At 39.3% G+C, this 24,901-nt stretch overlaps 1 protein-coding gene across 3 annotated transcripts; it reads left to right on the forward strand.

Annotated features, from left to right (window-relative positions):
• The first annotated feature begins 1,430 nt into the window (after positions 1-1,430).
• On the forward strand, positions 1,431-22,884 carry hmbox1b (homeobox containing 1 b). 3 transcript variants are annotated; one of them, XM_058378993.1, is made up of 10 exons: positions 1,431-1,607; positions 10,150-10,641; positions 12,628-12,713; positions 13,111-13,221; positions 14,274-14,427; positions 16,528-16,610; positions 17,241-17,336; positions 18,514-18,623; positions 19,052-19,135; positions 19,226-22,884. In XM_058378993.1, exons 2-10 carry the CDS (start codon positions 10,151-10,153, stop codon positions 19,367-19,369), a joined length of 1,359 nt encoding a protein of 452 aa, XP_058234976.1. In that variant the 5' UTR covers positions 1,431-1,607; position 10,150; the 3' UTR covers positions 19,370-22,884. The 3 variants fall into 3 exon arrangements, with proteins under 3 accessions (XP_058234976.1, XP_058234977.1, XP_058234979.1); XM_058378994.1 differs by having other exon boundaries at positions 18,529-18,623; XM_058378996.1 differs by having other exon boundaries at positions 18,532-18,623.
• The last annotated feature ends 2,017 nt before the right edge of the window (positions 22,885-24,901 follow it).

Raw genomic sequence — 24,901 nt, forward strand, 5'->3', positions numbered from 1 at the left:
GGCCACCTTTGGTCCATCCATAATCTATCTGTTGGTACATACACTTTGCATTTATCACATAAATTTATGGCAGAAACATTCAGCTAGTTTGTACAGTCAGAGTAATTATAATTTAATAATTATAGGGTGGTGGTAGCTCAAGTGGTAAAAGCTCTGGGTCGTTGACTGGAAGATCAGGATCCAAGCACCAGCTCTGCCAAGCTGCCACCATTGGGTCCTTGAGCAAGGCCCTTAACCGCACCTGCTCCAGGGATGCTGCATAATGGCTGACCCTGTGCTCTGACCCCAACCCCCAAGCATGGGATATGCAAAGAAAGAATTTCACTGTGCAGTAATGCATATATGACAAATAAAAGACAACTTATTCTAGCTAACAAAAGAAGAGATTCTGAATGAACAGCTGTAGCATTAGATATATTGTTTTCCATATTGCCCAGAGATTAAAGAATTTGAAGTTTATTACTTGAGTAAAGAATATTCACCACCTCTGCTCATCAATCTCCACTCATTTTCATGCATGGACTATGTTCACTGTATTTTATTCCTTAGTTGGTAGTGTTTTGGGTTTTTTTTATTCTTGATAAATCACTCTGGAGCATACTTAATTGGTAAAATAGATAGATAGATAGATAGATAGATAGATAGATAGATAGATAGACAGACAGACAGACAGACAGACAGACAGACAGACAGATAGACAGACAGACAGACAGACAGACAGACAGATAGATAGATAGATAGATAGATAGATAGATAGATAGATAGATAGATAGATAGATAGATAGATAGATAGATAGACAGACAGGTAGATAGATAGATAGATAGATAGATAGATAGATAGATAGATAGATAGATAGATAGATAGATAGATAGACAGACAGACAGACAGATAGATAGATAGATAGATAGATAGATAGATAGATAGATAGATAGATAGATAGATAGATAGATAGATAGATAGACAGACAGGTAGATAGATAGATAGATAGATAGATAGATAGATAGATAGATAGATAGATAGATAGATAGATAGATAGATAGATAGATAGATAGATAGACAGACAGACAGATAGACAGATAGATAGATAGATAGATAGATAGATAGATAGATAGATAGATAGATAGATAGATAGACAGACAGACAGACAGATAGACAGATAGATAGATAGATAGATAGATAGATAGATAGATAGATAGATAGATAGACAGACAGGTAGATAGATAGATAGATAGATAGATAGATAGATAGATAGATAGATAGATAGATAGATAGAGTAAAAAAAAATAATAATAATAATAATAATAAAAGAAAATAAAATGAAAACGAGTCAGTTTTCACTCCTGTCGAACTACATTTCCCATGACGCTCCAGTGAAACATTTCCGGGTTTTGATGGCAGCGTCGCTGTTGTCAGTCAGACAAAAGGCGAGACAGTCCGCCTCTCTGATTGAACCCGAGCGAGCAGGGCCGGGGCAGGGCTGCAGAAAAATAAATGCAGCATATTCAAATGTGAAAAATAAACTGGATCTGCTTGTCGTCAGCACTCGGTGAAGTTATTAATGGTCTGCTGGGCTGGGACGCTTGCAATATTCACACGTAGCCTAAAGGTAAGGCTTTGCATTCTTTTATTTCTTAAAGGAATTAGCTTGCTGTTAGCAGCTACCTTTTATGCATTTGAGATCTCGGGCCCTAAATCTCGGCTGGAACAGACAGTCTCGTGAGGAAAAAATTCCCCGAAATGCATTAGAGAGAAGACCTGGATGCATGCACTGATTGAAAAAGTGGGTATTGGAATAAGATTGTATTTAGTACGCTAGTTAAGTTAGGACTGCTAGCAGCCTGAGCTAGCAGAGGGGGAAAAACGGCGATAACATCTGATTTCGCAAAGTTGACTTGGAGAGTTAGCTAGTTAATGCAGAGAATTGTAGGTAACTTTATGCATTCGTGCACTTACGATCCTTTAAAGCGAAACTACCCCCAGTTTAAACCAGTTTACATCAATTTCCTACGGTTTTAATGTTAATGCTTTTACGTTATTGTTGTTCATGTGCTGTTGTTTTTTCCCCCCCATGATCTTGCAAGAGTAGCCGGCATGCATTATGCTGATCTAAGCTGTCTTTTTCAGTAGGGTGGACATCAACAGTCTTGTGATTTTATTATTTTATTTTTTGTAAAAGGTCAGGAGGGTGTTAAAAATTCACACCAGGAATGTAGATCTGACATTTCAGTCACTGTGTTTGCAAAAGGATCCAGAAATAATGAACCCAGGCTTAGTGTAGATGAGTCTGGATGAGTGCATGGACTGACGGAGGGATGGCTTGATCTTTTATTTATTTCAACAGGATCCTGACAGTGGAGTTATTTTCGGCTTAGAATGGGCGGTTTGCTGCAATCGAGCTCTTGCAGGCCAAGCCCAGAAAGCCTTAGGCCTTATATTTATATCGCTGGAATAATTAGAATATGCATCATGTTTTTCTTTCTCAATCCGCTGGCACAGGGGTCTCCTGTATTAGGGGTTATATTTATCATCACGTGACTTTCAGTTTATTTTTTTTGTTTGTTTAATAATCAGTGCACGGATATTTTATGGTCTGGAAAGTTTGAAGATTTTGTATTTTCTTTAAACTTCGCTTTCGAAACAGGTGAGAGGCGTTTTAATGATCCCGCCCACGTTCTTGAAGCCCCGCCCATGTCCATGAAGCCCCGCCCTTGGAATCTTAAGTGGCTCCTAGTGTGTGTGTGTGTGTGTGTGTGTGTGTGTGTGTGTGTAAAATGATCGACAGATCAGAATTCCAACCCAATTTTTTTCTTCATAAACTTAATAGACCTTTTTGGCTAAGCTTAAGCCGATTTTTGTTTTTAAATCATGTTCATGTATTCCAGGTTAGTTGTACAAATAAAAAATGAACTGTTGGATTTTAATATGCATTGCATGCATTTTGTGCTTCAGATTATCTCTACGTAATTTGATCAGTTTATGATACCGATAGATCAGATAAAAAGTCTAATGGAATTTAAGCTCGAATCAATACCGTTAAATCCCTTCATTCATTTGCATTTTGCCCAAATGTCATATTTTAGTATACCTTTACATGTTATGATTGGTGCAAACCAAAAAAAAAAAAGTGTCTTCCAAACAAGCAGAACATTTAAAGCTTCATGTTTGTGCTTAAATCAGGATGGAAATCATTTCTGTAAATGCTATGATTCATCTACATGCACAAAAACGTTCGTCTGGAGCATTCGAGATCAGTCTCGATGCTCCCACACAATATAACGTGTTTAGAGATTGATTTTTAGGAGTGTTTATTTGCATATTGCATCCTTCTGCACTTTCTTCCTCTCGACATCTGGACTATGATGTTGCTTTGCATTTTAATTGGTGAAAACTGCATAACCAGTCAACATCTTCAAACAGGATGTAGTTTATGGGTAAAACTGAGATCCTGTGGTCTCACAAGCAGATGTCTACAGAGTAAATGCTTACTTTGTAATGTGGGGACTCTGTGTTCAGAGGGGATTGTACCAGGATTGTATTAACAGTGCATTTGCTACGATGGTGCCTTCAAGGTTGTCTGGTAATAATAATGTAGACCCAGTAAAACTAAACTACCTTTGCTTGTCACTGACATGGGACCCTCAAGGATCTTCTTGCTGGGGAAATGAATATAGTGTGTCTTTAAATCGTTGTGCAGAAATAGTCCATAATGTCTAATTGTGGCTCTTAAATCAGTGTTGGATACGATTCACTTTCATTCCACTTGTAAAAACACAAATCAGAGGCACTGAGTGAAGCAATGAGCGTGAAGCAATAGTACAATTTTCTACCTGTTTCCTGAGAGTAATTACATATCAAAATCTCTTTTTCTTTTGAGCTGTGACCTGAATTCCTTTCACAATCAACCTTTTTTTTTTTTTTTGGATGTAAATTAAAATCCAGGCTGCGGTGTTGTGAAGGATCATAATGCCATAAACGTTCCTGCACAAATCATTTATCATCATAATGGCGATGCAGAGAAATGGCGCTTCTGTTTTTTTTTTTTTTCTTTTTTCTTTTTCTTTTTTTCCCCCCTCTCTTCTTACCCTGTAATGGGAGAAGAAGGCGTGGATGTGTGCAAACCCGTCACGCTTTATAAAAACTTTAAATCATTTCCGAATGCCGCATATCTTAAAGAATACGCATAAATAACATCTGGGTTTGACTTCCTGTAGGTGTGTTAGATGTTGGAATATAGTGACTTAGGGGTAAGATTTATTATTATTATTATTATTATTATTATTATTATTATTATTATTATTATTATTTTTGCTGCAGTGCCATGCAGCGGTGGACCAGTCAGTCTTACGCAGTCCCTTCTCTCACTGCTAACCAGCACCTGCAGCGTCACTGCTGCAGCTTAGTCTTCCCTGTGCTTTATGGCCCTGAGAAAAGTGGCGCAGCCTGCGGGGTGACTCTTCTGTTCATTTTCTACCCTTTACTACGCAAACCTGCCAATCGGCGCGGTGATAAAATGCGCGAGGATTGTTTTTGTGCTGCAGATTACAGCAGTGTGTCAGAAGTGCTGCTTTATGGCAGTGTTTCTCGCGTCACTGCTCTGTATGCGTCTCTTTAGCACTTAGTCATTTTCTCATGCCCTTGTCCCATGACGAGTCCTATTTTAAGAAAAGTGAACAATCTGCCTGTTTAGTAGGTTTTCTTTCATTTCCTTCATATGCATTTAATAAGTATTAAATGAAACCATTTAGTTCTTTTTTTTTTTTTTTTTGCATGCATTCCTATGACATTCCCAAATGGAAAAACTGCAGATTTTATACAGTTTACTACTGTCTTTGTATGCCTTTTTACTGTTATTAAATAAAATAATACAAAGTCTTATCTTTTATGGGCCTTGTGCTTTGAAGTCATGGTCTGCCTGTTTTATATATATATATTTTTCCTGGTGTGTGTGTTCCGTAAAGTAGGTTAACGCTTAACTCGTGTATACAGGCCGGCTGAGCCGATGGAAAATGGAGCGGAGACTCGTCATAAAACAAACACGTATCAGAAACCTCTGTGTGGCACATCGCATGTTCTGATACGTTATTGTTTCTGTAGTAACTATGTACACAAGTCTTTGTGTACAAGGATCACATAAATGCAAAAAAAGCGTATAATTGTTGATGTGAGGCAGGTTATGGAAAGGAGTCTCCAGTGTCAGTAGGAGGTTTTAGAATGGAGGGCTTTGAAATTCTTATTTAACATGATAGACTGATTAAAAATGACTTCAGGAAGGAGAGAAGGAAAGGATGTTGTTTCACTGAAACTGTACAGTTGCGTGTAACTATAAACAAATAAAAAGCACAATGTGATTGCAAATCGTGGTTTGAAATGGAAAATTTGTGCTGTTATTGGAAAAATTACAAGTCCTGAGTCAGGCCATGTAAAATACCGCTGCAACCCAGTCCAGTGCAAAACTACTGTCCCAAAGCATGTCTCAGCTAATCCACTACACATCCTGGTGTATGTTTTGTAGAGCAGGTTAACTCTTAACTTGTGCACACAAGCTGGTGACAAAAAATGGAGCGCAAACAAATCCAAGCTCTCTGTGTGGCTCGTTATTCCTTACTCACTGGTACCCTATTACACTGCTTTGTTCATCTATTAACATAAATACTTATAATTTAACCAGTTGACACAGAGGACACGCGGCGCTTAATCATAATCCGAGTATAAACAAACCGACTAGGTGCTAGCTGCAAAATTACAATAATTGCTTAACCGCTTATCACAGGATACGACACAAGTGAAAAACAGCACACAATTTTTGTAATAGATCGATCACAACATTTTTGGTCTTAGATTCATTATCCTGCTTTAGATGTGCGCTAGATAACCCAGCTCGGTTGAATGCTTTGTTCTGATCGGTCAGAAGCTGGTGTTTAATTTTCTATAAACATAGCTCAACAGAATAGTAATCATAACACAAATCAAGATACACCAGACCAGGCAAAGTTTTTCCAGTCTGTTCAGTTTTGGTGAGCTTGTACCCACTGCAGCTTGAGATTCCTGTTCATTGCTGACAGCAGAGTAACCTAATGTGGCCTTCCGCTCTTATAGCCCATACGCCTCCACTTTGTTTACCGCCGTTCTAATCTCCAATGTGTACATTACTGAAGCTCTTGGCCTGTATCTGCAGGATTTGATAGCCGTTGATTGGCTGACTGGAGAGCTGCATGAATGGGCAGGGTTTACATAAAGAGAGAGAGAGAGAGAGAGAGAGAGAGATCAAAAGGAAATTGTATGCCAGAGTAGCTGTAGCTCTACAGTATACCAGCAGCTTACTCTCTTCATGGGAGTGCAAACCCAGCATGTGTGTAGCCTCCATTATATACCCTTTGATCAGTTTTACAGAAAAATATATTTTAAAAAAAATAAATTACATTAAACTTCAAGGTTGCAGCATAATGTATCGTTATAATGTATGGTATTTTGTTTGAATTGATAATGTAAACTAATTGTTCTTTTTTTAATAACATGCACACTGCATATACAGTATATTCCAACATTTTGAAGGTTATATGCAAACCATAAGGGTGTTAAAATGATCAGAGATGATGATTTGACGGAGATTTAAAATTCTTATTAAGCAGTTAAACACATTTAGACACACAGCCTGTATAATTTACACAGCCTACTTTTACATTTTTGGTGTATATTCCTGTTCAAGGTTCTTGTGTTGTCAAAATGCACTGATCAGGCATAACATTATGAACACTGAGAGGTGCCGTGAATAACTCTGATTATCTCCTAATCATGGCACCTGTTAGTGGGTGGGATATATTAGGCAGCAAGTCAACATTTTGTCCTCAAAGTTGATGTGTTAGAAGCAGGAAAAATGGACAAGCGTAAGGATTTGAGCGAGTTTGAAAATTCCAAATTGTGATGGCTAGACAACTGGATCAGAGCATCTCCAAAACTGCAGCTCTTTTGGGGTGTTCCCGGTCTGCAGTGGTCAGTATCTATCAAAAGTATGCTTTAAGTCCCGTAAGTCCTTTAAGTCCTGTAACTATCCTTAAAGTCCTGTAAGTTGTGAGGGGGGGCCCTTTATAGCCCCTATAGGACTTAAAGGATCTGCTGCTAACATCTTGGTGCCAGATTCCACAGCACACCTTCAGGAATCTAGTGGAGTCCATGTCTCAATGGGTGAGGGCTGTTTTGGCAGCAAAAGGGGGGCCAAGACAATATTAGGCAAGTGGTCACAATGTTATGCCTGATCAGTGTAGTAACAACATTGTTTCATGGTTTGATATTATTTCGTATCTGAACACTTCATTAATATACTGACTTAATGACAATGATGATGAACGTATTGAATATAACCAATCTTTTGCAGAAAAGGTTATGTGTGTTATGTTATAGCTTAGACTAAGTGTGTCTTGAACTCAAGGAAGAATATGTAACAAACACTATAGAAACAAGTTCTGTATTCATCATATGGACACTGATTTCTAAAAAAAGATTCACACCTGCTTTATATGTAAAAGAAATTCAGTAGTAGAGTTCCTCTTAGCCCCTATAGTTCTTTTAACTGTTAAAAATTCCCCACATCTGATCAGATATATTTCCAGACACGATGTTTTTGAAAAAGGTAACACGAAGCTTGCATACATTATACAAAATCTGTGTGCAGTTGCACCTAAATAAAGGCTGTGAAATCTCAGGCAGTGAAGAAGAAGCATCAGCAGTTCCTTTAGCTGATGTCACAGTTGTACAGCGTGATGACAGGTTTTCCCTGCCACAGAGGTTTAACTTTTCTGATAGCTTGCGAAGTCTTAATCTGCGACTACAGCGAGTTGTATCCCGAGTGGCCACCCTGGCAAAAGAAGCCTGCGTCATTCCCGTCTCTAGCGTGCCCACAGAGAGAGGCTTCTCCCTGCAGAACCGCATTAAAACAGCCTTGTGTAGCTGCCTTCAGGAAAAGAAGGCCACCAAGATGATATGAGGGATATTGCCTTTCATTCCCGGACACTGTTGGCCCGCACTTAAATTTCATAGCAGAAACTTTGAAACACAGACCGGGCATAACATTATGACCACCTGCCTAATATGGTGTTGGTCCCCCTTTTGCTGCCTAGGGTTAGGGTTACAGCCCTGACCCATCATGCACTGTGTATTCTGACACCTTTCTGTCAGAACCAGCATTAACTTCTTCAGTATTTTGAGCAACAGTAGCTCGTCTGTTGGATCGGATCACACGGGCCAGCCTTCACTCCCCACGTGCATCAGTGAGCCTTGGCTGCCCATGACACTGTTGCCGGTTCACCACTGTTCCTTCCTTGGACCACTTTTGATAGATACTGACCACTGCAGACCGGGAACACCCCACAAGAGCTGCAGTTTTGGAGATGCTCTGATCCAGTTGTCTAGCCATCACAATCTGTCCCTTGTCAAACTTGCTCAAGTCCTTACGCTTGCCCATTTTTCCTGCTTCTAACACATCAACTTTGAGGACAAAATGTTCACTTGCTGCCTAATATATCCCACCCACTAACAGGTGCCATGATGAGGAGATAATCAGTCTTATTCATTTCACCTCTCAGTGTTCATAATGTTATGCCTGATCAGTGTATTTTGACAACACAAGAACCTTGAACAGGAATATACACCAAAAATGTAAAAGTAGGCTGTGTAAATTATACAGGCTGTGTGTCTAAATGGAGAAAATCTCTACTTAGGACAACACCGAAAAGACTCGCCTTCTGGAGCTTGCTGCTTTTGGTGGAGATTTTCTGGTTAATGGAGTAATCATTAAGAGAGATGATGTAAGAGAGTTGATTGGGCATTTTGTCTAGTAGCTAGCAGAGTTTGCTTGAGTAGTTTTATGGCTTATAGGGTTTAAGAAAAAATTCAGAATGCTATCAGTCACCGAAGAAAAGAAAAATGTAAAAGCCGGTTTTTCTGCAGTTTCAGTCCAGGGGTTGATCAACTAAAAACTGAGATGGTGAGACTCGGTTGTCTATAATAGCTGATTTATTTATTTATTTTATTTATTTTTTTTTAACATAATGCACACAAGGAAAGCTACTTTATGAACCTTGTGGTTGGTTGACATTCATACAATCAAACACATGGTGCTCGCTTTGGTCCACATAATGCAGATGGTTTTAGCAATAAATGTCAAGGCTGCACCAGTGGGGCACTGATCTATCACACTATACAGCACATAGCTCAATATGTTCATATCCTCCAGCTAGAAATGTGATAAATCTCTTAAGTGTCGCAAAGTTATAAATGTTATATGCTGTTTCTTCTTTGTGTGTTATTGGTTTGGAGCAAATGATCAAAACTGGCTCAGTATGTCACAAGAGTAAATCACGTTACGGACCATCTGAGGAAATTACATATCAGAGATGAAGGGTTTCCATGGCAACAGCAGAAGTGATAAGTCACAAAGAGCCATATTAATGAAGGGAGAATGTTTCCAGACGGCAGGAATTAGGTCACGTATAAAAAGGATTTTCCCTTTTATTGTCAGGACGTGCTGCAGAGTCGTGCTGCTGTGAGGAATGTCAGCCATTTTGAGGCGTAGCTTCATTTCAGTGCACTTAATATAATCTCAGTTTGCATTGCATTTTAATTTGCTAGACATTGCATGCTTTTGCCTTTGGCTGGCATTTCCTTCACTGTTTGTAATCTTATTGTGACATATATTTTTATTATTTATTATCTAATGAAAAAAATATACTGCGTGTTTACCATGCCTGGTTGCGAGCATGCCCGAGTACACAGATAAGCCGTCTTTCAGCATTCCAGCCCTAAACCATAATATATTTTACCCACAGTGCATTTGGGAACATTTTGTTTACTGCTCGCAACTTTTCTTATTTTCAGATGTCAAGTTACGAATGACGAGCTTCACTTCACTTACCCTCTAAGCTCTAATGCCTAACCTTGAATCCTAAATTTCTCCCAAGTGGATAAAAATTAACCTGGTTACCAATGTACCATCCGGAAAAATGACTCGGGACACACACAAGCCATGCTTCATTATCCCTAGCAGTGATGTCTAAATCCTTACCCCTAAACCCAGCACCCAGAAGTACCTAGGTACAGCTTCCTGTCTCATAGAAATGACTTTTTTTTTTTTTTTTCCCTTCTTCTTCCACCAGGATGTCCCAGTACACAGACGAGCCGCGCTTCACCATCGAGCAGATCGATCTGCTTCAGCGGCTGCGACGGAGTGGCATGACCAAGCCCGAGATAGTCCATGCACTGGACACACTGGAGCGCCTCGACCGAGAACATGGAGACAAGTTTGGGCGCCGTGGCTCCGCCTCCTCCTCCTGTGGCCCTGCTCCGTCTGTATCTGACCCCGCCCCCTCACATGGCACCAATGAAAGCTCCACCTCTCACATGGCCATCTCTACTGCCACCACCGCCACGCAGACTCAGTTCCTCTCTCCGTCACCAAGCAACAGCTACGCCACCTCACCACCTGTCTCGCTGGTTGCGGTGACGCAAAACGGGACGGCCAATGGGAAACTGTCTCCACCCCGTTATCCGACAGGAAACGCGGCTGCGGCCGTGGCGGTGAGACCATACGGGTTCGATGGGACGGAGGAAGAGATGGACGTTGACGACAAGGTGGAGGAACTGATGAGGTCGGTGATCAGAGTAACTATTTCTTTTCAAATTATCCATGATTAGGTTTTAACCATCGTTTATAGAGACTGTGGCAAACTGTTGAACCAATAATGAAAAGATTAGTTGGGATTTCTTCATTTCTTTTCCATTGTCATCCAGTAAGTGAGATTGAAGTGGCTTCTTTCTAGCTTGCTTGGCTTGTGCACACGGATACTAGATTTAATTAGTGCGGGAAATTAAAAATGATCTAATCTGATATGGTAAAGAATAGGATTTTAGCGCTTGGCTATCTAGCTAGCAGTCTGAAGGAGTTATTTAGCCTGTAGGACTGCTGTTCAGGTAAGATATACAGCTCTTATTGTTAAAATGAGTTTCTAAGTCAACATTGGAGTGCTAAAGGTGCATAGCGTCTCTCCCATAATAAAAACACATTGTATAGCTTCATTGATTTATGTTGTTTGCACAGCAGTTTAGTATCTTAACAACCAGTATTGATATTCAGAGGTCTGGGATTCATTAGGATTAGTGTAATAGTAGTAACACGACTAGACTTGATTTTATATTGTAAAGATGTGAACCTCAGGAGTTTTAACAGTAAGTGAGAAGAGAAACACTCTCAGCACAATAAACCGCAAGTTCAGGCTTGGATCAGTGTGGGAATTTAATGTTTCCCGCCGAAATGCTGGTTTAACCAGGTATAGTGTTTCTTGCCAAGTTGTGTAATGACCCAGACTGAGACATATGGCATAATGAAGGATTTTATTGTCTACATAACATTTTTTTTTCATCTGCACAATAGAGATTTAACCAATCAGGAAAATACAACCCAGTAAAAGACAAATATCTGACTTGAAACCAGCTTAAAAGCTAAGAGGACAAACCAAACTATTAGCTTTATCTTGTTTCTGTTAAAGAGTAAACAAATAGACAGCAGCGACGCTGTGAGAGAAACATCATTTAGTTTAAACGATGCTGCTCACAGAACGCCCTGTGTGTAAAGTATTAGCACAGCTGTATTTGTGCTGTCGCTTACAAAAATGCAGGAAGTCGTTCAGTTTGAAAAATAAATGTTTCTCCATAATCCTGGCTGAACAGTCACTTTAAAATCATCACGTTGGGTGTATGCATGCTGAGAGTGGGCGTGGTTGATCCCACAGTGACCCTGTGCTAAAGGGAAAGATAGGAAAACGGTATAAATTAAAGTATAAAATGTGTAACTGGAAGAAACGGATCAATCCTGCGTCCTACTGCTGCTCTTCATCTGCTTCATCTACTCCTCCTCGTGATCCAGTTTAGACAAGTTTCATTGTATCCGTGCTAAAATTATAAAATATCAGGAGGTTCCGCATGCTTGATGGTCCCACTTTTTCAGCACATTGGATAATTTAAGCAGAGAAAGAACCCTGCCTTTGCCACAGGGCAAAATACATTTTATTTAGTGTTATTAAATGTATATTTTTATATAGCATTGTTGCATTACAGCCTTGGCATGTGACTCGGACAATATCTTGTGCATGCAGTGCGAGAGAAAACACCACAGTCCAGAACATTTATGCAGCCTCAGACGCAATATTAGAAAAGCATGACTGCTTTGACAAAGGAATTTATATATTGTTTATTTAACTAGCTATACCTGTTTATTACAGTATGTTAGCTGCCATCTTTTTTGGCCTAGTTGGTTAGGTTTCTGGACAACCAAAGCATGGGACTGGACAGCACACTGGAGCTTTCACATGCTCACTTGGCTGGATAATTGAATTAAGGTTAGCTAATGGATTTATGATTTGTCCACCCCTGACCAACATGCTCACATTTGCACAAACAAACAGACACAGTAGAAATACCCTCAATCCTAGGAAGTGTAATTAAAGCAGTAGTATTATTAAAAGGCATCTTTCTGTGGTGGCCCCACTTATGATTATTAATATTGTGGCCGTGGGTACAAAGCTGCTTAAAAATTGCTTTCTGCATGCCTCATAAAATGTGTGTGTTTGTCTGTTTAGGAGGGACAGCAGTTTGGTGAAAGAGGAGATCAAGGCTTTTCTGGCTAACCGGCGCATCTCTCAGGCAGTGGTGGCTCAGGTCACAGGTCAGTGAGTGTCTTCTTCATTATCTCCTTTACTTTACTAACCTAGTGGTCCTCATCAGGTTCTGAACTTTTTACATATTAACCTTCATCTAGTCCTTACGTTTACCTTCATAGGGTCCTAACATACTGGGTTTCATCTGGTCCTCGCTTTTAACCTACTGGTTTTCATTAGGTCCTTAATTTTATCCTTGTAGTCCATATTCTGCCACCATCTTTAACCTTGTGGTCTTCATCAGGTCCTCACTTCTAACCTACTGTTTTTTTGATTGAGGAAACACAGATCTTCTTCTTTATGAATTGTTGTGTAGTACTAATTAATTTGTACCAAATAACCCGTCTTTCTTTTCTTTCATTCTCTCTCTCTCTCTCTCTCTCTCTCTCTCTCTCTCTCTCTCAGGAATCAGTCAGAGTCGGATCTCTCACTGGCTCCTGCAGCAGGGATCCGACCTGAGTGAGCAGAAGAAGAGAGCCTTCTATCGCTGGTACCAGCTGGAAAAGACAACTCCAGGTTAGATGTGCCAGATTTAAGCCACCATTATTTCATAATTAATGTAATAATTAACTCTTTACTGATAACTTCTGTACTAAATTTCCGGTTGAATGGAAAAAAGAGCAATGACTCTTGGTTAAGAGATTAAAAAAAAAATTTCTGCCTGTTTCAATCTGATTTGATTTTGGGTAGGAGTATATTTTGTAGAGCTGATATCAGGTATCATGGAGTAATCAGTATTTGCCATCTGCTTACTCAGTATTACCCTAACCACAGAAGCTTCTTTCCTGTTTACTTGCCTTCCTTGCACCCAAAGGTGAGCAAAAAGGCACCTAGTTATATTATTCGCCATTGTATATGCTCTATTTTAGTGGAGTAGTTCATGATCTCCATTTAGTAATGTCAACCGGTAAGTCAGGTGAATTTCTGACTAATGAGCAAGTAATTATATAGTTTAAAAATGAAATCTAATTATTAAATATTTAATATTTACCCTTGGGCGCAAGTCAGTTTCTGAAAACATGTCATAAAGTATGATGCATTTAATCAGCCCCTCACCATCATGTGATGAATCTGGTCAGGATGGTCAAGCTCATTGTAAATCATTTCAATAAACCCACACGATACACACACACACCACACAGTGCAGTGCCATGCTCTACTCTTCACTGGTTTTTTTACCTTCTAGCTGTTTGATAGAGTTTCTCTGGAAAACACACCCAAAACCAATCTTATCATATTTTACCACTTTCCCTGAGTCTCTAGAGTAAAAACCAAAAGATGTCCAGGGAGCAACAGTGTTCAGTCATGACTACAGCAAAATACAGTAAAAGAAATTCACATCTGCAAAAAGGAGTTCCTGTTACTTATGTCAGCCCAATAGAGATGACAACGGGAAAATGTAATAAAAGTATAAGTACTTTGATGATAAACATTTTGCAAAATTGACAACTGGTCTTTTTTTAATTTAATTATTGATATTTTTTTAATAATTTGTTGTTGTTGTTATTCTTTTATTATTATTATTATTATTATTATTATTATTATCATCATTTGTGGGGGGTTTTCAGGTGCTACTTTGAACATGCGTCCCGCCCCATTGACCCTGGACGAAATCGAGTGGCGTCAGACTCCACCCCCAATAAGTTCGGCCACAGGCAGCTTCCGCTTGCGCCGAGGCAGCCGCTTCACCTGGAGGAAGGAGTGTCTCGCTGTGATGGAAAGGTAAAGGTGACAACAAGACTGCAGACACACAGAGAGGAGTGTGAGAGAACTAAACGTATGTGAATGGAAATTTTTCATCTGTGCAAAACAGTTGAGCTTGTTTATCATCTGTCATCTCTGTTACTTCCGTTATTTCCGCCTTGTCGGTTGTGGGTAATTGTTACCTGTACATTGTTTATTTTCATTTCTGTTACTTATTTAATCTTTGGTATGAGTAACTGACTCATGTATAGGGAGCTTGGTGGTTTAATGGTGAATTAAATAGATAAAGCAGCAGTAAGGTAGAAGCTGTACTGAATTTAGACTTACTAGTGAGTTCTGTGGAATTAGATCATCATGACCTACCGTTACATAAACCATTCAACCTGTACACAAATACCTAACATCCAGAAACCACAAAACTACAGAAGTTAAAAAACAATTTTTTTGATGGGTTCTGTTCTTTGCCTCTGTAGACTACTACAATGGATTTCAAATTGAAGATTTTCAGCTTTTATTCACACTCCATTTTAGCTTAAAAGTAATTGGACAAATGACTTATGAGCAATTGCATTGCACTGTTTCCTTATTTCATGATAGATTAAGGAGACAGTGTTTAATTTGCATTCGGTAGCTGTTCATGGGAATAATACGTGTTCCAATTTGGTGTCGATGCAAGCTAAGGAGCCTCAGCCATCATTAGGCTGAAAAAAGCAACCTCTTAGAAAGATAGCAGAGACATTAGGAGTGGCCAAATCAACAACTTGGTAGATTTTGAAACAGAAGGAGTGGTGAGCTCAGCAACAACAAAATCCCTGAAAGACCACTGAAGGCAACTAAAGTGCATGATCACCGAAGTCTCTCCCCATGGTGAAGAAAAATCTAGCAGAGTCAAAAACTTTCTCGAGGAGGTAGATGTGTCATTGTCATAATCTACAATCAAGAGATGCTTTTCTGAATAGGAATATTGTGGGTTTACCTCAAGATGCAACACGCGATAAGAGAACGGGCAGATTAGACTGTGATGATAAACATCTATAAAAAGCCTACACAGTCCTGGAACAAGCTTCTTTAGACAGATGAAACCAAGATTAACCGATGATGAGAAGAGAAGTGTATGAGGAAGGAAAGGAAAAGTTTACAATCCAAAGGATATCATATCATCTGTCAAACATGTTGGAGGCAGATTTTTAGCATGGGCATGTACGGCTGCCAGTGGAACTGGGTCACTGGTGTTTATTGATGATGATGATGATGATGATGATGATGATGATGATGATGATGATAGATGTAGCAGGATGATTTCTGAAGTATATAGAGCTTTCTGCTCAGATTCATTCAAACACTGCAAAACCAAAAAGACTGTGCTTCACACTACACATGAATAACACAACATACCACAAAAACAACCAAAAGCTTCTTAAGAAAAAGAAACTGAATGTTCTATACTGGCAAAGTCAGTAACTTGACCTCAACTCAACTGAGCATGCTTCTCACTTCCTGAAGAAAGATAACAAGCAAGCAGCAGCTGAAGGTGACTGCAGTAAAGGCCTGGTAAAAACTCCCTTCCTCAAGGGAGGAAACTCAGCATTTGGTGATGTTCCAGACAGTAGGAATTCATTAACTGTAAATTTTAGATTTGCATCGAAGTATTAAAAGCAATACTTATATTTAAAATTGCTAGTCAATTACTTTTGAGCCTGTCAAAATGTCCTAAAAGGTTAATGCAATATTTTCGTTAAACCAATTGAAACGTACAGAAATTGTCACTGTCCAAATACTTGCAGACCTGACTGTAAGTTTGACAAGGGACAGATTGTGATGGCTAGACGACTGGATCAGAGCATCTCCAAAACTACAGCTCTTGTGGGGTGTTCCCGGTCTGCAGTGGTCAGTATCTATCACAATATTAGGCAGGTGGTTATAATGTTATGCCTGTTCGGTGTATGGTGTGACCCTTACAAGTTAGACACTTTAGACTGTACGACATTTACTTTTCTGAAATGGGACTGAAAACATTTACTGGGTTGTATAGTTTTGATGCACTCTAGCAGGATGTACATATCCTATAATTGTACGGTTACACACATCATTTTAAAAGCAGTATTTTCCCATTCACAGCTACTTCAATGACAACCAGTATCCTGATGAAGCCAAACGAGAGGAGATTGCCAACGCCTGCAATGCTGTCATACAAAAGCCAGGTAGACAAGTACTGTACATCCGTGTATAAATTATTATGGACATTTCAGATCTTGTTTTGCACTATGGCCACACCTTCGAGTCCAAAATGATCATCACTCACTACATGAAACAAATGTCTTTTCAGACATCTGGGTCATTTTCAGTAATACTTCAATTGAATTTGTCTTGGAATGTCAGCGAGGATATTAGAAATCATAAGCCTGAGATTTGGCTCATGGTTTTTGGTCTTGGCACAAGGTGCCGCATTGGCCACACGAGACTCACCCACGGCCACCTGCTAAAAGGGGAAGAACCACCACTATGTCAAGCCTGCAAAATACCTACATCAATAAAACACATTCTACTCCACTGCCCTGCCCTGAGCACTATAAGGCAGAAATTTTATTCAGAAGACACTTTAGAAAATATTTTCAAGACAGCTCCACCGTACAAGATTCTAAACTTCTTAACAAGCATCAACCTCAAAAAACTTATATAAACTCTTCTTGCTGTCTTATATATCAATGTAACCCTATCTATTGAATATCACCCTATGTTTTAGCTACATTCAAACTTTTGCCGTAATATAGCCATTGAATCTAACATGGCATTAAAAAATCAATGGAAAAAAAATCATTTGGTCTTTGCAGGGAAAAAGCTGTCTGATTTTGAGCGAGTGACCTCCTTGAAGGTCTATAACTGGTTTGCAAACCGTCGCAAAGAGATCAAGAGGAGGGCCAATATCGGTAAAGTGTTACCTCTGTTTTTGTTTTTTTTAGTACAATCACTGATCTGGTTTACACTTGGTCATTTCATGCATTTGAGGATTATATCTGGACTCTTATTCTGAGGCAATTCCTCACCATCCACCACAAAACATAGTCGACTTCACACCTAAAAGCTCTGGTCTGCACCACTGTAAGAGACCAGTCTGCAAAAGTATAGCAATAGTAAGCCTTACACTGTGTTTTTTCTCTCTCTCTCTCTCTCTGGCCTGATGGCTGGTATAGTATTGCTTCCATAAAGTGACATGCAGAATCCTTAGAGGATTCTTTGCATATAGCACCTTTGCTATATCTTTGCATAGAGCACCTGGAAAGAAGAAACAACCCATAATTTGGTTGTCAGTGTTGTGAGTTAATTTGTATTCTAGCCACAATACAGCAGCAGGATGTTAATCTGACAAACTGAGGACACATTTGACTAGACATTTAAATCCATGTGGTTCAAATCTGAATCCTGAGTCAAGATGAATGAAACAACCGGGGCAAACCAGGTCGATGATGTGGTCCGTCATCTCAGTTTATGCAATATTCATTTGAGGTCATTTCGTGCTTATTAATTTATTTAGAGTGTAAGCAGGACAATAGCAGCAGATGCACAGGGTTGATAGAATGAGCTTTTTACTGTGTTATGGCTTTGATAATATTAAATATGTCGAACATTTGCTACTCAATCAGTAATGGCATTAAAGGGGGAAAATAATCGAACATGGCAAGAGAACTACACAAGTAACAAATAGTGTTCAGAAATATAATTAAGCTTTATTCAATACAGGTCAGCCCTGTGTGCTATTTCTAACACCCTCATCCTTTATGCTTAAAGAACTGAACCTATATATATATATATATATAGAGAGAGAGAGAGAGAGAGAGAGAGAGAGGGAGAGAGATTATGTATAGCTATCTACATTTTTTTAATTATTGGGTGTCTAGTGTTCAGTTCAGCTGGGTGTTGTAGTCATGCACCCCTAGTGGCCACTTCTGTTACATAAGCTTTGTATAATTCCAAGGTTTGAAATGGAAGTAAACAAGGGTGTGTTATAAACGCAGGAGGGCAGGAATATCATGGATAAATGCATGTTTGGTCTCGTGTGCCAGTCGCTTAGTGGGTTTTTAAGTAGCTTCAGATGTGTCATGGCAGGGTCTTTTTTCCAAGAAGCCACAATCCTGGAGAGTCACGGAATCGACGTGCAGAGCCCTGGCGGCCACTCCAACAGCGACGACATCGATGGCAATGACTACACCGAGCAGGTGAGGGATTAGCCATAGACTATTACACCACAGTATGGTATACAGTGTCTGAGCAATCTGAGGATTTGAGTTTGAATTGGTCTTCAGTGTTTCCACCATGCTGATGTGGGTTTATTATAGTTTCGCTGGTCCCAAAATATTCTGGTTTGGTAACTCTAAATTGCCTTTAGAGTCTGAGTGTGTATATGAAAAGAATGTGATCATGTCACCAAACTGCTGGCTGTATATTTGAAGTCTATGGATCGGGATGTTTTGTGGTCGGACAGCACCATTGCACTGGAGGCAAATGTACACCCCTTATAAACTTAATATATTCAAGATGTTCTTAATGAACTGTTGTATAAGGTATTTTTTTTTTTTTTGCTTTCATTAATAATGTAGGAAATGGGTCTCTCTGTCTCTTTCTCTCTCTCTCTATGTACTCACAGGGTTGTGAGTTGCCCTACTTTGAGAAGAGACAGTTGGCCCGACCGTTTGGCTTCTACAGGCTCGAGCCAACATCGCCTACCCAGGTAAGGAATGACTGAGGCACTATAGCCATCTATCCGTTTCTGAAATGATTTCTGATGTCCCATGGCTTCATGCGCATCTTAATTTTTCAGGATGACAGCACTAACCATGCAGACCATCAGGATCCCATCTCCCTGGCCGTGGAGATGGCAGCTGTCAATCACAGCATCTTGGCCCTGTCTCGCCCGGGGGGCGTGGCCAGCGATATCAAAACAGAGGCGCTGGATGACGATTGAGGGGTGTGTGTGTGGGTGTGTGGGGGTGTGTGTGTGTGTGTGTGTGTGTGTGTGTGTGTGTGTGTGTGTGTGGAGACATGGAAGCGTGCTGTTTTGTTTCCAGAGCAGAGGTCCTGCTGCCCATGCCGCTCAGACATGGGTCACTCTCTTCCTCTGCATCCTCTCATTACACTGTATCTGAAAATGGCCATGTAGTCCAGGTTCTCTTCCTCAGCCTGGGACTGTGTTAAAACAAATCAAAAATCCGAAGGTCCTCATGTTTTCTGGAATCTTCCACAGTGTGGGGCCGCCACCTCCGGCCCTTCCTTTAACCTGACCCCAACCTTTACCTCATTCCACTCCAGGAGTGTGTCGTGCTTTTTGCGTTCTGTCCCTCATCGGTGCTTCCTGGAAGTGGCGTCGTCTTTTCCGCCGACGTGCAGGAGCTTTTTAGCGGACATTTCACGTCGGTGTGTGTGCAAGTGGGAGTGTGTGAAGCTTTTTAGGTGAAACGGAAGTGTGTTGCGCTGCCTCATGGCTGTGTACCAGACTTCTGCATTGACTGACAGCTCTGTGTATTTAGGCGCTTGAACACTTTTATTCCCTCCTAAATTTGGCTTATTGTTGTTATTATTATTATTATTATTATTTTTTTTTTATAATTGATATCAGTTCATTGTTCAATGAGCAGCAATCATATTTTTTTGGGTTTGTTTTGTTAAATAATCAGAAGAATTGAACTGAAATAATCTAGAAAAGTGAAACTAATAAGATGTGGTTTTATAAATGCCAAAGGATGGAGACTTAAGAGTCCCTTGGACTATAAAGCAACGGTCAGCTGAAAGCCTCTAAACACAAAATTACTGTATTTTCTGGACTATAAGTTGAATGAGTTTATTAGAGGGTTTTCCATAACACAGTGAGTTCCTAATAGAACAGATTTATTTTTTTTTTAATCATTGACAGTGACTGTTATTTTTCCTTACATTTACAGAATTCATCACTGGTCTATTGCTTTTAATGAAATGCCTTACTGAAAACAGTAAGGAAGCATCAGATGATATTGTCTGGTTCACTTATATTTAAAAAAAAAAAAAAAAAACCAGAATGAGTTTGTTAGTACCTCAGACTGTCACCCAAAGCCGGCGGTGGAGTCATCATGTGCTCTAGTATGGCTTCCAGTCCAGAAAATACCGTAAAGGTGTTTCTAATTTAAATACTTAATTGCTCAGCTTCACCCAAAGTGGATTGGAGTAAATCCTGTCTCTTTTTTTTTTTTTTTAATCTAGTATTTATTTTTATTTTTCTGTGTTCATATCTGGAGATTTCTGAGTAATAAGCTAAATCTGTCATGGCCTAAACACTTGTAAGTTCTTGTGCAATGATTGCAGTAGATCTGAGATATGAGAGAGAGAGAGAGAGAGAAGACTGAGTGCTCTTATCTTAACCCTAAACCTCATAGTCTGGCCAGTGCATCATCATTTCTTGATGCTGTTTGATTTCGTAACGGTTTTGCAGTGTACAGAAAAGCTAATATGTTTCTGTTCTGCCTCTTCAGGACTTCTGCTGTAGGCATGTGCCGATAATCAGATTGACGGTTGGACAAAACTCTGTTAATCTCAGTGTTTTAAACTATTATCCTCTGGGTTCCATTAGTGAGACAAGAACAGCAGTTCTTACTGTTTTTTGTGCGTGTGTGTGTGTGTGTGTGTGAGAGAGAGAGAGAGAGAGCGAGAGACCTTCTGTCTGAAGGAAATCCCATAATTCTGTTCCTGGGCCAAGAATTCTTATCCTGTTTCTATATCCTATTTAGTGTCCTCATTGACTTTCCCTTAGACTCCATTTTAAAGCCTTTCCATTAGTCTGTTAACTCAGATGGTGTTTATTAGGAGACCTCTTGAAGGGGCGAGGGATTTAAGTCAGCATGGGTCTAGACTTCAGGAGTAGAATCTGCCCAGAAATCATTGCGATCTATACTAATGCAAAGTTCATCCCAAAAAAGGGAGACAAAAGCTGTATGCTGATCAAATTGGAATATTAATTATTGAATTAAATAATGTAAAAATCAAATATCTGACTGGGCTTCATGCCAGTAATCTTGTAGCTTGATTTTGTTAAACCTCAGTCATGACAGCTGTGTGTGTGTGTGTGTGTGTGTGTGTTAAAAGCCTTTGTGTGTTTTCGTCCTGTGTTCGCATTCACAATTCCGATTCAGTGTTTCAGGGCAGTATTGACCTCAATACTGATTCTCCGTATCGGATCCATACGTCACTAGCAGGCTGTCAAACATAAAATCAGTATCGGCACATGCCTAGTCTGCTGTTGACTAACGCAGGCTCGGTACACTTTCCAATATGTAGCTATTTTACTCAAAAAAAAAAAAACAAAAACAAATAAACAAACAAAAAAAAAACCTAAAATATAAACCTCGTTATATTCATTATGATTTTATGATTTGTCTTTTTCTCTTTCCCAGTGTAAAAAAAAAAGCTAAGTGATATTTATGAAATGCAGAATTAACTAATCAAGGGTTCTTCTATGTCGTATATCTTTTTTTGTTTTTGTTTGTTCTTTTTTTTTTTTTTTTTTTAAAGAGCAGTCTCTCTGTGTCTCAAATATTTTCAAGCATATTTTGAAACAGAAAACAGAGCACCCCCTATCGAACGCATAAGTCAGTATCCGGCAGCTGGAGCGGTGTTGCTTGAGGTTACTGTTGGAAAAATGAGTTCTATTTATACTCTTAGCATGTTAACCGAGCAGATATGGCTCAGGATTTGGAAACTCGCTCACTGACAGTCCTGAAATTTAATCTCCTAACTTTCTGGTCACCTTTCTTTCACTCCGCTTTACTGAAATGTTTCCCCAAAAGCAGAAAAAAGACATTTTCTAGAAATTTCCAGCATGTTAATCACCCTCACATGCTTTATAGCTTCAGTAATCAACCTAAAGTTTAGCGCTGAATGACGGAAACTGCTTTAGCATATAATTTCCTAATCTACTTTTTTTTTTGTTGCTTGGATAAATACCTACCTTTTTGTATATTATTTAGTGAATTATAACCAAATTCTTCCTGGGCTTAGCTTCGTCTTAATTTTCTATTCATTCTGTAGCAAGATTTACACTTAACATTTGCAAGCGTATGTTTTATCATCACTCGCTATTTGAAAATTTTTCAAACAGAAGAACTACGCTAAGGTTCGTTTTCCCCGCTAGTTAGCTACATACACAGGTATCATTTAGTGCTACTGTTGGTCTATTGTTCATTGTCTTATCTAGTTGGATTAAAGTGTTTTAACATAATCCAGTATCTTAAATAGATCCTTAGCTACAGCAGAGTGTAATTTGTAACTTAGTGTAACTTATCGGTCCGGTTATAATTTCTGCTCTGAGGAAACGGATCAGTAACTAAAAGCGACTGCGAAGGGTGACTGACTTATTATAGCTCGATGCAGTGTAACTCTCACATACACTGTATATATGTGCTGAAAAACAGCACTCGTGATGTTGCAACACACACACACACACACACACACACACACAAAAACACTGTGCCAAACTGTAATATTGCAGTGACTGGGCTTTATAAGCCATATGTATGGAAGACATAGTTCTCAGCTGCAACACACACTAGTATTATATTTCCATATTTAGCCTAAACTTAAGCTAAAGCTTAAGGGTTAGTGCTCTATAATAATAATAATAATAATAATTGTAATAATTAAAAGGGGGGTGCTTTGTATTCCAGTCTTCAGGGTTCACATTCATCTGTCCATAAACATCTCCTCTCCGTATAGTTTATATCAACAGTTCAATAACGATGTGTCGTAAAGAATACACTATAATAAAACTATAAATAAACTGTTAAAAGTAAATGTATTGATTTTTTAAGTAAGTTTGGATCTCAATCATTCTGTCCCATTTAAGACTTTAGTGCCTTTTTTGGACAGTAGACTGTTCTGTAATTAAACTGTAGTATATATTAGCATTTTTTGTACAGTTTCTTTGTTTAAGATGACTTTTTTTAAAACTTGTGTTTATTTTAGTATTGTATCTACTAGAGAATAAAGGTATATTGATGAACACAAAAATCTCAGCCCCATGTCTTTTGAGTATGTGTATTTTTGTTTTTCTTTTGTATTGTGATTCTTTAGTTACTTTGCCACGTGTATGAATTTAACCCACTGAACGCATGCTATCGAAGGTGTTGGTGATGCTTCTGTCAACACCAGGAGTTAATCTAACACTTTAAAATTAGCCTGTAGCTGTTCAGGCTATAGAGAGGCTCTTCAGCACTGAGGTAATTGTTTATCTGACACGTATGTTAACAGCAATCTAGCCATTGTGATGTATTTACTTCCTCAACCAGCAGACCGATCAGACATAACATTATGAGCAGTGAGAGGTGACGTGAATAAGACTGATGATCTCCTCATCATGGCACCTGTTAGTGGGTGGGATATATTAGGCAGCAAGTGAACATTTTGTCCTCAAAGTTGATGTTAGAAGCAGGAAAAATGGGCGAGTGTAAGGATTTGAGCGAGTTTGACAAGGGCCAAATTGTGATGGCTAGACCACTGGATCAGAGCATCTCCAAAACTGCAGCTCTTGTGGGGTGTTCCCGGTCTGCAGTGGTCAGTATCTATCAAAAGTATCCCTTAAGGCCTGTAAGTTGTGCCCCACTTCACAACTTATAGGACTTAAAGGATCTGCTGCTAACATCTTGGTGCCAGATAGCACAGCACACCTTCAGGTATCTAGTCGAGTCCATGCCCCGACGGGTCAGGGCTCTTTCGGCAGCAAAAGGGGGACCAAGGCAATATTAGGCAGGTGGTCATAATGTTATGGCTGATCGAATAGAACCAGACATGTTATAGATTTAATGTGCTGCACATTGGTGCAGGTGTTAATACACCACTAAAGTCACAGAACTAATGTTGATTCAATCCTGTAGTAGTTATTAATACAACCTGAAAAGATGTACAGTAAAATTTCATTCTGTAAGACTGTACTCATAGCACTTTATCAAAACAACGTTGAATAGTTTTTCTGGTTTTAGTGTCTTTAAAAAAACGAGGCACTGTAAAACACATTAATCGTCATCGCCTCACACCCACAAGCCTGTTCTGTCTATCACCTAACAGCTGCTACCTGAAGGAGGATAAAAACGAAACACAGGGCAACTGAACACACTGAGAGGACACAGCTGACTACACTTTGGAGGTGAGCACAAACTGCCCTCCTTTTGTGTACAGGAACTATAGCACTGAAGAGTGTTACAGAGAGAGAGAAATACTGAGGCCAAATATACTGTGTTTAAATGCTTTTTCTCTTGTGCCATTCTGCATCTCTATATATGCCTGGAATTAATATTTATACATGCTAGAAATACAACAACAGAAACCGTGTTGGTGTTGTAACAGCTTTCTTGTGGTGACAAACTTTAAAATAACAGCTTTACCACCGACACAGTGCCGCTTCTGAAACGTCTTCCTGCAGAAAATGTAATCGGTTCAATGTTTGCGCAGATCATTTTACTGTCTGTTTATGTAGAAT

This window comes from Hemibagrus wyckioides, linkage group LG25, assembly GCF_019097595.1.
Source record: "Hemibagrus wyckioides isolate EC202008001 linkage group LG25, SWU_Hwy_1.0, whole genome shotgun sequence".
Lineage (NCBI taxonomy): Eukaryota > Metazoa > Chordata > Actinopteri > Siluriformes > Bagridae > Hemibagrus > Hemibagrus wyckioides.